This window comes from Dicentrarchus labrax, unplaced genomic scaffold (assembly GCF_905237075.1).
Source record: "Dicentrarchus labrax unplaced genomic scaffold, dlabrax2021, whole genome shotgun sequence".
NCBI classification, from domain to species: domain Eukaryota; kingdom Metazoa; phylum Chordata; class Actinopteri; family Moronidae; genus Dicentrarchus; species Dicentrarchus labrax.
The window spans coordinates 8366413-8379606 of record NW_026136722.1 but is presented as its reverse complement, the minus strand read 5'-3'; the positions used below and the strand labels follow the sequence as shown (position 1 = coordinate 8379606).

The following is a 13194-nucleotide window of genomic DNA, read 5'->3' as shown; positions in this document are numbered from 1 at the left end:
GTGTGTGTGTGTGTATGTCCAATTAAAGTCTTGACAGCAGCGCTGACTCAGCTGACATTTTGTCCCTGTCGGTGTCAGGATAGGTGAGAAACGGAGCATAGGGCGCATGAGAACAAACACTCACACACACATATTTTATTTGCCATTAATCACCTCTGATTGAAGTTAAAGCAACACACGTGTGTCAGCTTTCAAATTCCCCCTGGTTACATCCACAGGCACAGGCAGCCAATCACCATCTTGCTCATATCCACAGTCTGCCAATCGTCAACACACAGAGCTCACAACAAGCCAATTAACACCTCTGTCACACACACACACACACACAAAAAAAACCTCACTCCTGCCAAATACAGCTCACTGTTAACTGACATTTTCCTGCATAAACAATCAAGTCACCGGGATCCGAACAAAAGGATCACTGTGTCTGTTTCAGTGAGACAACCTGCAACTGGCTCCTTTCAATAAATCACCCCCTCGTATGAGCTGAGGTCACTGTACTCTTCAGCCATACTGTACTGTAAAGTAGGTCCATCTGATAAATGTGCTGTCAGCTCCGAAACGTTTCTCACGTGAAGCTTATGCAACAGATGAGGGGAGTCACGGGGAGAGAAGAGGAGAAAATGCGAGAAAGAAGAGAGAAAGATGGAAAGACAGGAAGAAAGAAACATAGGGAGTGTGTGTGTGTGTGTGTGTGTGTGTGTGTGTGTGTGTGTGTGTCTTTGTGTGTGTCTCCGTGTGTGCTTGCTGCCAAGTCTTACGAGTGTGTTGCTGCAGTGATAAAGATGGATGAGCCTGTCTGCTGCTGCTGTGATTGGGGCTGCTGGTGATTCTGTGTGTGTGCACATGCAAAGATGTCTTTATTTAGTTAGTTAGACCTCAGGCTGGTGCGTGAATTTTGGTGACAAATAAAAACAGAAATTAAAACATTATATCCTCTGAGCATCACTGCAAGAAAAGGAAATTTCTAAATGTATGTCAAAGCTATTTATTTTATATGTCTGTCAATAAGCAAAGCTGGGACTATAAATCATGCAATGTAGGGACAAGAGTTTGCAGATTTTTACTCCAACTAGACACTACAACTGTTCTTTTGTGTGGTCATTTCTATTTCAAAATCACAGAGCAGCTTATTCACTACAGATAACATTGATTATCTGTTTCCACTGACATTCAATCAGTGACGACAGACTGAGAAAAGAAATCACATCCTGTCACCCTCTATTTTCTCTCACTCATGTTTCAGTATCATATTCATATGATAGTGTGAAATATTGCAAAGGCATAAAATATAAATTGTCTTCTAATTCCAGGCTGCAGGGCTCTTAATTAGGGGTTGTCACATTTTAAAGAATAAAATGAATGATGGCTGAATTCCCTTTGGCTGCTTCAGTTTCAGGATCCTAGTATTGTGCATGCTGCATCACTGTCACACACCGCAACACTACAATACAATACAGCAGAGCCTTTGTTTTGGGGGTTTTTAAAAGATACTTTTGGGCTTTTTAATCCCTTTTTGTGATAGGACAGGTGAAGATAGACAGGAAAGGGGAGATAGAGAGAGAGAGAGAGCGCGAGAGAGAGAGAGAGAGAGAGAGAGAGAGGAGGGATGACATGCAGAAAAGGGACGCAGGTTGGAAACAAACCTGAGCAGCTGCAGTAAGGACTTTACCAGGCGCACCCCAGAACAGAGCCACTGTTAATGTTATCAGTAACACATGTGCGTTTCCTGCTATGGCAAGTAGAAATGTCTGCTGTGGAAAAAGGCCTATTAAGAGAGATTACTTTTTAAGTGAAATATATCTTCTCTAAACGTGGGATATTATTAAGTCGTCTAGCCACATTTTAGAGGTGGGGAAGGTAGTTTTTTTTTTTTTTTTTTTTTTTTTTTGCTCTGATGAGTGAATAATGAGTTCCTGAGCCGTAGTGATATTAGCTGAGGATGATTAAGAAAGGATTTGGTTTTAGATTAGATTTGTGGGCATTTCTGTCCGAGTAAGAGCTTCTTATGTTGACAGAAAACTGTGTGTGTGTATGTGTGTGTGTAAGATATGGGATACAAATCATTTAGGAGCCAGGCCTCTAATTCCTCCCAAAAGAAATCCTTTAGACTTTGAATGAGATCAGAGCGATCGATGGTATCACAAGCAGCACTGGGATCAAGGAGAACCAGATTGGAGTGCTGCCCAGCGGCACCAGCTGTAAAGATGTCATTTCAGACTTTTGGCAAAAAATGTCTCCGTGCTTTGCTTCAAAAGAGAGATACAGCTGAGGCTTGACCTTTCCCCTCATGAAGCTGCAAACCTGACCTATAACAACTTCCAGAGCTGGGTCAGGGTGATAAGAAGTGCTAGCAACCTGAGTCATTGTTTTTAATGTTTACAATGTCCTTAATGGAGCTTTAAAGGACCAGTGTGTAGGATTTAGTGGCATCTAGCAATGTAGTTACAACTCCCTCGTTTCACCCTTGCGATGGTGATTCAACATGGCGGACATTCTAAGGTAACAAACACAAAACATATTATATATAATAATATTATATAACATAACACATTCCTATATTCAGGGGATTTTACACTAATGGAAACATCTTTAAATATTCTACTTCTGCCCATAGATCCTCCGAAATGTTACACACTGGACCTTTAACAAGAACAAGAACTTTTTACAACTGAGCAGAAGGCGGTGGGATTTCTGAGAAAATTCATGGATTCAAATAAAGTTCCAGGATTATGATGATCATCATTTATAAATTTAATAATTTTCCTCTTGCAGATCCTTCAGTTCTGGATGAAACACTTTTATGTTTGTGCTTTTCCACGTGAGCTTGGCACTGTCTATTCACTGCATTACTATGTCCACTTAACCTTGAGGAGGGAAAAGGCTTTTTTATGTGTTTAAATCACAAATTGTTAATGTAGAATCAGGCATATTTACAAGGGGGTGGACTCGGTAATCGTAACAATGCAACAGTGTTCCTGCAACAACTAGTACTGTGCAAATGATAATGTTCACCTTTGTGCTGTGAAGAGCTTGTGGTGCTGTTGTACTGGGCTGCATTATTATAAAACAAAGGTGTTCCAGCACATTGGTGTTCCTGATATTTTCTTCACAAAAGGCTGATTTCATTGCAGAGCTGTTATTGTGTCTGCCCGGTATCTGTCTGTGATGTGGGTGTCTGTGTCTATGACTGCTCCAGGCTCTCTCTAAAATACTCAACTCATCTTCTTTACTGAGCAATAACTGCTATCATCTTTTGTGTCGACAGACCAAGTGTTTGAGATTGGAGAAAAAGAAAAAAAAAAATCTGAATAAAATAAAACTGAAAAAGGGAGGAGAGACAACAGCACTTTGTCTTGTGACTCGAGCGATGGGGTTCAAGTTCTCCGCACAGAAAAGCACAGAAATATTACCGACAATTGATGTTCTCACCATGCAACAGATCATTTACTGATATATCTGCGAAATTACAGTCACAAGTGTGTCACACCTGAGCCTGTTTCTGACTGACACTGCAGCTGCTGGAAAATTACACCTTCAGAGTGACAAAATTATATTCTGGGGTGATGAAGCTTCAAAGCAGGTTCTTAAACTGCGGGTTTGTGTTCAGGGGCACTGTGGGTTATCGTGACACAGGCACATTGTTCAGTATTGCTGCAGGAAATAAAATGCAAAATGCTTTTTTAAATATCTTAAACCGCTGTGCTGTGCAGCCAAACATTGTTTAAGCCCACATAACTTTATTTTTTATTTCTAGTAAGGATCTCAAAGTTTCCAAAGGTATCAGATATTTGTGTTTGAACATTTCACTCAATGTAAACATCGTACAGCTTCAATAAAGAGCTGGGATGAGCTGATATAGATTATACAAATTATGTGAAATATGGTATATCTTCCAACATTAAAGGCCCATAAAATCTATTTTCTTAATCTGATTCTTACTAAGAGCAACAGGATCCCAAATGAACAAGTCAGAGGAGTTATTTCTGTCTCTCACAGGAGACATTTATGTCTGTGCTCTTCTGACTGCTTAGCAGCTCTCAGCTGAAAAAAGGTGATGTCACCTATTTTGTTGCACTAATCACGACTTTGCACAGTATTTTAATCTCAGTGTGATGACAGTCACACTCCCCAGTCAAGCAAAGCAGATCAAACCACAGCCACACAGTCACAGTGATTTTTGTGTCATAAAAAATTATACTCATAATAAATAATCATTTCAGGTGTCTTGTTGAGTTTTCTGGGAATACTTTAAATCCGACATTTTTTACATCCATGTTTGCCAGTTTGCAGTCTTCGTCTTTCTTGCTTTTGTTGGCGCTGTCATTCAGCAGAACAGGTATTTTAAGGAAGATTTATTTTCCTAAATGTAACTGATTGTTACTTATTTAGTCATGAATATTTATGCGATATAGAAGCCCTGTCAGGTTATCAGGAACTACTGGATGTTAAAGGGGTTCAACCAGTGGGTTGGGATCTAAAATGAGTCCAATCAGCTTCTTTTTTTTTAAATAATCGTGAAACATGAAAGACATTTAAAAACCTGTAGTTTAACACTAGTAGGATTTGTTGGTGTTGCACCACGAAATATTTAACTTTTGAAAATCATTGAAACATTACGTACAATATGTCAATAATTCTGTACTTTATATGCATTTTATTTGATATTTTATAAGGTATAAACATGTCTACCATCAAAGACAATGCACTAATGCTTTGTTGCCACTTTGAAGTTTATTTATTTAAGAAGAAGAAGGAACAATGCACATTAATTAACACAAGGACTTAAGCCCACTACGTGATTGTGCCAGATTTAACCATACAATATCATTTTCACCTGCAGTTCCTGGCAGGTTGATGGCAGAAAAACATTAAAAGAAAAGCATAAAACAGTAAGTAAGCACAGATAAAATCTCATCAAACACAGTGCACATAAGCACAGAAACTCACAAAATCACAGAGTACATAAACACAGACAAAATCACACAAGCACAGCTAAAAGGAGGACAAACCATAGTAACACAATGGCCATATTAATGTCATATCCATATGACACATAAAGGACATCACAGGAAAACAAAAACAGAAAGCACTACTCTAGATTATAAAAGCATATTTGATTGTCCAGTAATCACTGATTTTAAGATTTGGAGAAGGACTTGAGGAGTTTGTGCTTCTTTAACAAACAAACCTGCTGAGCTCCTCTCCAGACAATCACAGAGTAGCTTCATGTAGCACTCATGGCTTTCCTGTGATAGAGAGAGATGATGAATCCATGCTAATCCCCCTTTCATCACACCCCATCCTTCTCCCCAGCTGCCTCGCCTGTGGCTGTGAATACCTGCCTGGTTTAATGTATTACCCGCCGTGCATACCCCCTTAGCTTTCATCTAGCTAACCACACCACCTTGATGTTGGAGTAGTGCTTAATTCAAGGTGGTTAGAGCATCAAAAAAAATCTGCAAGTCCAAACAACCGCAGACACAAAGGGTCACCTGTGAAGTTGACGCTGATGTGCATGTGTGTGATTGTGTGGGTGACACAGTATGCACACGCACCTGACAGATTTGTTAAAGTTTGCATCACAAAAGATTTGTTTAGCGAAAAGCTGAGCACTGCAGTTTGATCAGAGGTTACTCTCCCACGCGGTGAACTGCCGTAACCCCCTGAGACCACATGAAAAATGCCAGATCCGAAGCTCATTTTTACCTGTGCAAAACACACACTGCTGCATGAATTCCTCCCCTCGGTTCAAGACAATCAGGTGAGGTTTAATGAGCGAGTCCAGCGGTTGACATTAAAGCTGTGGCACGTGGACAGAGGAGACTCTCCCTGCTTTCCTAAGGGACACATTGTGAAGTGATGGAAAATACAAAAGGATGGCTACAGGTTTAATGAGACAGAGGAACTCCTCCTGCAGCCCCATGTTGCCACCCTTATTCATCCTCTCTCTTTGCTCTCCCCCTCCTCTTCCTTCAGTCCAAAGGTCTCCTCCAGGTCAGACTCAAACAAAGGTGCAGCAAATAATGGATGAGGGTGTATTACTCTACCGTCACCTTTCTTTAATGACGACCTCTCTGACCCTTCGTCCTTCCTCCTCCTCCTCCTCCTTCTTTTTATTCTGTCCTTTCTTAAGAGCTGGCACTAATCCAGCATCACGTTTTAGCCATCTCGCTCTTTAATCATAACTCAAACAGCGTATCAAAGTGCAAAAACAAATGGCAGCAACAGCAATTCATCAAAATATGGAGCTGAGCGGGGAACTGCATATCTGATGAGGAGCAGAAACAACACAATGCAACAACATTTTGCTGATCAGGTCCATTTTTCTTTGAAGGTGCTGTTTTTCAAACTGTAAACCCACTGACCCAACTTTTGAAAATTTCCACACTACTTTGTCATTCAATGGCGCCTCATAGATTTTGCATCGAATTGATGAAAAAGTTTGTTTTCTGATAGACTGCGGCAGCGGTGTTGATTCATTGTAATTGAATGTGGGAAACACGCTGATTAAATATTGCAAATTCAATCACTGTCCATAATGAGGTCGATGATAAACCAGAAGCCCGATGTTGGGCTTCATCAACAGAGATGTACAATGTGCTGATAGAAATGCAAGTAGCAATATGTAACTCCTAAAACATGCCTTTAAGTACAGTTAAGCCTGGTTGCATTTGTTGCTTAAAGGAATATAGACTATAGATAGAAAATGATCTGTTCATAGTCAAATCGACATTATACAAGCAACATATAAACCTCTCACTACAGTTTCAATGTCTATATCTGCCGTGACGTGTTGTATTTTTGTTTTGTTTAATCTGTTTTTGTTTAATTGGTACAGAAACTGAAAGGTAAAAAAACAGCATTTCACTGTTTTGGGATTTAGCTAGCTAGCTAGCTAGTCTTGGCTAGGACCAGTTGCCAGGCAACCAGCAGTCATATGAAATGACTGGTTCTAGCCAAACTCTGGTCCTGGTAAAACAGATAATAATAAGATTTTTATCTAAGGTTTTTGACCAAATATACGTTAAACAAACTTCAGAGGGGCTAGTATGTAAATTTTATTACCTTGGGACAGAGCCAGGCTAGCTGTTTCCCTCTGTTCCCTCTCTTTCTGCTAAGCTAAGTTCGCTGGCTGTGTACTCTAGCTTCATAATGAGGTGTGTGTGTGTGTGTGTGTGTGTGCAGTGATGCTGCTGCTGGTGTTGGAGAGCTTTGAGAGGCTGACGAGGTCTCTGACTCTGTCCTCCGCAGCGCCCTTTACCACCCTCCGGGGAGCTCCCTTTGAGCCTCTCGCTCTCCCCAGTCAGGGGGACAGGAACCAAAAATGGCCCCCTTCATCTGGCAAAATGACAACCACTGACAATGAGGACTATCCTATTTGACACAGGACAGACTCCAAAGACATTCTGTTCTCCTGTGGCCAGCTGTTGGCCGAATACTCCTGTGCTTCAAACTTCAAAGAGAGGTGAACAAAGTCTGGACTGTGAGAGAGGAGAGGAGGTGGTTAGAGATGTGATGGAGGGGTGTGGGTATCAAGTGTGACAAGCGAAAAGGAGAGAGAGAAAAAAGCACCAGGTCCCCTCTCATTTTCTCATATAACACAGTGGGCCTTGTCTCCAGCATGTCAGCGAGGGACAGACGTCAATAATGTAACACATGATACAATTTTAGAAGCCACACAGAGGTGGACACGCATCAGGTAGCAGGGAACCACAGGAGATTTCTGACTATTTTATGCTCCTCCTCTCCCAGTGATTAGGTTTTACAATCAGCACAAGCAAATTGGTATTTGCTGACAGCCCATCAATCACAGCCCGAGCTGCAATGTGTTGATGGGCTCGGCACGTGCCAGTAGACATATCGCACAGTCAATTTGCTCTCAGACGCTCAGATATATCTCTGCACCAGTGCTATATGGCACACATTAAGAACATTCAATTTTCATCTACCCTCAAGTAGGAGAGCGGGCCGCTTGTCACACAAGTTATTTGTCTCAGGAGCAACTTTCAGCTGTCTTATTTGGTTCAACGGGAGAACAATTTTAAATGTGTATGTGGTTTTATTTGAAACAGATAGGATTTGTTTGGGTCAAAATGTATTCGTCAAGTTTATCGCAAAAAAAGTTTACCATTTCTGATTTACAGATAAAACTAAAAAGATGCTAAAAATGTACGTGAAGTGTGTGAAATTTTCATTCTAATAAAACGGTGAACTGTCTGTTAATTTGGTTGCAGTTGTGCAACACTGGCTAATGCAAACTAACACTAACCTTTTATATTTGCTTGATATTGATTCTTTCCAAAAGTGATTTATTATATTGAGTTCAGTTCTCTCAGCAAGTTGTATAACAACAATTTTAACTTTATTTCTGATTAATTATCGATGTTATCATGTTATTTAACTTCATGATGGTTTGAGCTGTGGAGCTGTGGAAGAGATTTTATTTTATTGTACCTCAGAGTGGAAAAATCACACTGCTTGTCTCAAAACCAAGTAAGTTGTGAGTTGTGATGGAATCTAATGAGCTACTAGGTTGACTCCGCAAGGATAACATTAAATGAGAAAAGTTGATCCGTAGGAGAATATATATATTTGACGGGCTGCTTTCCCAGATGTTCCACAGCTGTGACAGAAGATAAAGCCTTTCACAAAGTCTGCTGTCAGCCAGGTCTGGTTATAAGGTGAAGCAGTGGGTTGATGTGTGGGTCAGCAGTAAGAAATGAAGTGGTTTGAAGCACTGCAGCAACCTGGCTGCAGTGAATACAGGAAGGACAAGTGGGAGTTTCCTCTATGAGATGTATAATCTGATGTGGAAGAGCCATAAAAAAGGAGAGCAGAAAGAAGAGTTGTGCTTTATCACTGGGAGTTCCTCGTTGTGTGTGCACAAACTGCACATCCACACTCAGCTTTACTCCCCGAGCCTTGGTTCACTGAGTTCATTGTGTTTAGCAGTCTGGAGAAGTGTATGCAGTCTCTCTCCTCTCTCTCACCAAATCATTCCCCTGTACTCAATACAACAGAGTGTGATTAATTAGTATAGCCAGAAGCTATAAAGGGTCTAAATAAGTTGTCATCACTGGTCCCCAGGGTGTCTCTCTTTGGCATAGTTCAAAACAGATCACACTGCCATTCCCCTCGTGAAAGACCTTGCAGTTATGTGCCCGTATATATTTAATGCTATCCAAAACTCAAGGGACTGGACTTAATTTGTGTGTGGCGGTGGGGAGACCAGCAATTCCTATCTTTGATTGAAGAAGTAATCAGCGGTGGTGGTGAAGTTCAGTCATTTAATATTCTGATCACTCTACGTCTTCACAGAGAAATCTGTCTGTTGCCATTTAATAGCAGCACAGAGCAGAAAGGGGAGAAAGTGCGGCCATTATTTTTAAGGAGCAGTTTCAGTCTGACAGCTGTGAAGTAAACTGGGAACACCCCCCCCTCTTCTGGATCTCTGGAGAACTTCTGTTGTGATTTCCCTCATAACAGACCAGTCACAGCAGCAGTTCAACAATCAATCACTGTATCACACCGTGCATGATTAAAAAGGGTTGGTATTCTTTACTGAAGCTCTATATTAAACAGCAGCAGGGTTCCCAATGTTTCCCCGCTCATCAGAGTGACAGGTTGCTGTACATGCAAACTGCAGCATGTTTGCATTTTGAATATGTGTGAATTTATTTAATACAAAACATTCAGAAAAAGTGCTTGTATTCATAATTCAAGAAGGAGATCTTCTTTTACCGCACAAACAAATCATTTCATAATTCATCACCTGTCCAATAAAGACAATTGGTGGTTTATGGCACAATTAGGCAGAAGCGGAGAAGGCCGGACATGTCGTCCATCATAATTAGTGACAGTGGTCCTTTATTGACGATGAGTAATATGAAGGAGAAGGAAGAGAAGATATGTGGTTGTATGCATAGTAATACACTTGTAGATTGTAGATTTGCAATGCTCAGTTTCTTTCAATCAAATTAACATTGAGCCATTAAGGTTGCACAGTATACAATAGGCTTTTAATATTGCATAGAGAAGATTAAATCTATATTGTTGCAATAATAATAATAATAATAATAATAATAATAATAAAAAGTATTTATATAATATTTTTTCTTATTAGTCAACAGAAACTCCACATCAGAACACTGCTCTTTATTAATGCAGTTATTACCAGCACTGATGAGACTAATCACACTAATACTGAGTTGTACATTGTGATATAAAGAATGATTACACTGAATTTAATGAAGTGTTGCAGTTTCTCACTGTGACCACTGGAGAGTGCTGAACACTGGTGCGTCACTCACACTCAAGTCAATAATCTAGACTAGAATAAGAATAGTAGCCACTGTAAATATCTGTATTATTTCCACTGAATGAATCCATATTATTTACACAAGTATGAAGAGAAATAAAATGATAACAGAAACCATAATAAATACACAAATATATTTATGAATATGATTAACTATGCACTGATTAATTGGTTATTTTGGCTGCTTATTTGATTATTTGGCAAAGATTTATTGCTCATATTTTGTAGTTATTTAGTTTAGTTTGAAGCTCTCATACTTTATCAGAGGATATAGATCTTACCAGTTGTATTTCTATCAGGGTGAAATCTGATATTTTATGAAATGTAGATGATATTTTGTGTTAACTTAGATACTTGTTTTTTTCTGTACATGACTACGATATTCCACAAATGTTTTAATATAGTAAGATGTCACAGTCATAGTCAATCATATTAGTAATGAAACATATTTGGTAAACAGTAGATGGCAGCAACAACGCCAACAAGCCTTTTTAGAGTCTCTCTGATCAGGAATCCAGAAGAGGAAGAAGGAGGAGGAAGAAAAAGAAGAAGGAGGCATGTATTTAAAAAGGGTGTGTTGGTAGTGTTAAAGTGTCTGAGCTCTCTGAACAACAGGACGCAGTTTCACAGACTGTGAACAAAAGCCGAGACTCAACCCCAAGTCTACTACATTGATCAGGTTTGTACTTGTTAACTTTGTTATGTGTTTTCAGAAATGTTTTTAAGTACTTTATAGTGCAGCTGAGCTTTAGTACAGCTCTTAGCTCGCGAACTGGAGTCTTGTCTTCTGTTACAGTCACTGTTGCTCACTTGAATCCAGTCCGTATCTAAAGAAACGCACCAACTTGCTGTAAGTGTTTGCATTAACTTCAGTTGTGTGATTTAACTCATGTCTTCAGTCTCGTCAGATGTGTGAAGATGCAGCACAGCAGCAGCAGTAGTGTGACTGACCTTCAGCAGCTGTGTGGAGGATGGACCACCCTGCTGAACCGCTTTTATGATGACCCCAAGGTAATGTGTCTTACTCTTAAGTTTATGTACAGGGGACATTCTGCGTTTCCTCCCAGCTTCATCGTGTCTTTCTCTCTCTAACAGGTATCAAGGGTGATGAATACAAGAGTCGGGCTGTACCTCAGCAGCCACCCTGTCTTAGCTCTGTCAGTGTTGATGTTCGGCGCCATGGCCGCACTGCCCGTTGGACTCTTCCTCACTTTTGCTCTTGTGACTATTATTATGACTGCAGTAGGTTTTGTGTTCTTTGAGGGTAGGTGTAATCATGTCAAAAGCAGCTTAATATGATGCAGCCCCTCTGTGGGCCATAATGTGCTCATCATTTTGTTTCTGTCTGTGTCTGTCAGGGTTCCTGTTGTTTGTAGCAGGGCTGACTCTGCTGTGTGTGCTCTCTGGAATCGCCTTCTTCTCTGTCGCAGTTTCAGTCATTTTTAACGTGATTTATATCGCCATCTCCAACATCCTCAAACACTATTACCCACATCTGGCAAAGGTAATGTTCTGCAGAAGAGTTATTTTATTTTACCACTAAAGTTTTGAGCACATGGAAAGTTCAGGTTTCAAGGGCAGCTGATGGCAATCTAAGTACCTGGTGCAGCCTTAAATGGTAGCATCAGTAATGAAATAAAATCAATGGATTTTAGGTCAGTGTCATCCTCTCTGCTAAAATCTATCATACACACATATTAATCTGTGGAATTGTTTTCTCATTGCATTTTCTCTGTTGTTCTTTCCAGAAAGGTGAAGTCGAAGAGAGTGAATGTGAAACTTCAACACAGAAGGAAATGTAGTAGCTAGATTCTTCTTCCCTTCTTTGTCAGCTTTTATGTGTTTGAAAGCTCAAAATTACTGAGAGTACGGGGGCCTTAAATCAGCACTACTGAAGCTTGATGGGTGGGATTCAGAGAACAGTTGAATGTACTGTTTGGCGGCTTGAGTCTTCTTTAAGCACGCAAGCAAGACTCCTTTATGGTTACTGTATCTTTATATATGGTGCAATAAGTACGAAATGTCAACAACAGCCAGAACACTGTATAACAAATGTTTCAAATAGTCCTTAATAGTCAAATACTGAAGGCTTATTTCAGTCCACTTATCTTAATGCACATATTGAAATGGCGGCTCATTTCAAGTACTAAAGAGGTTGATTTGTGTACTTTACCCAGAAAAGTAATGCACTGTTTCATTGTGGATTATGTTTTCCAGCCTGAAAATGCACTACAATATAACTGTTACATATTTATGTTAAAAAGGGCAAAATGTTGTACATTTGTACTGCAGCTTTGAATAAACGCTCATCAGAATTCCCATTTGTGCTGTTTTGTCTTGTGTCCGAACAATGTAGTGTAACTGTAAGAGGTATATTTTATTATTTTATTATTTTTTAACAAAGAGGAAGTCTCTTTTGGTAGGATGATGGGTAGGACATGGTTTTATCATTTTTGTACATGTATACATCCTGGTATAGCAACATATGATAAATACTTGTTGTTTACTTGACATATAATGTTTTGTTGTTTCAGACAAAACAAAACAATTTTTTTAAAAAAATAATTTTAAGTGCTGAGGCGCCCTGCAGTTTTCTTGTCAACAAAAACAAAAAAAAGTTGGTTTAATTTGGTATTACTCACCAAAACAAATGTGCTGGATAAACAATTATACGTTTTAAAGTATTTTAAACCGTGCACTGTTTATATCCAGGTTTACTTGTTTGTATTTATGCCATATCTTCTGACAGGATCATAAGTTAATTCAAAAAAATAATTGATGGTCAATTTTATACTGCCATCAAAGCCCTGTACATAGCCCCTGTTATATGTTTACAGTTAAATAATCTTAGGACTGGCTGGTTTCCTACTCTA

At 39.6% G+C, this 13194-nt stretch overlaps 1 protein-coding gene across 1 annotated transcript; it reads left to right on the top strand.

The window, feature by feature from the left end:
* The first annotated feature begins 10848 nt into the window (after positions 1-10848).
* LOC127356123 (lipid droplet assembly factor 1) lies at positions 10849-12640 on the top strand. Its single transcript, XM_051387649.1, has 5 exons — positions 10849-11000; positions 11221-11332; positions 11417-11585; positions 11680-11825; positions 12070-12640. The coding sequence occupies exons 2-5, from the start codon at positions 11240-11242 to the stop codon at positions 12121-12123; spliced, it is 462 nt and encodes a 153-aa protein (XP_051243609.1). The 5' UTR covers positions 10849-11000; positions 11221-11239; the 3' UTR covers positions 12124-12640.
* The last annotated feature ends 554 nt before the right edge of the window (positions 12641-13194 follow it).

Excerpts from the sequence above, each read along its gene's own strand:
- LOC127356123 (XM_051387649.1), top strand. The coding sequence starts at position 11,240 with ATGCAGCACAGCAGCAGCAGTAGTGTGACTGACCTTCAGCAGCTGTGT. Across the intron at positions 11,586-11,679 it reads AGGTTTTGTGTTCTTTGAGG|GGTTCCTGTTGTTTGTAGCA; the intron begins GTAGGTGTAATC and ends TGTGTCTGTCAG. Across the intron at positions 11,826-12,069 it reads ATTACCCACATCTGGCAAAG|AAAGGTGAAGTCGAAGAGAG; the intron begins GTAATGTTCTGC and ends TGTTCTTTCCAG.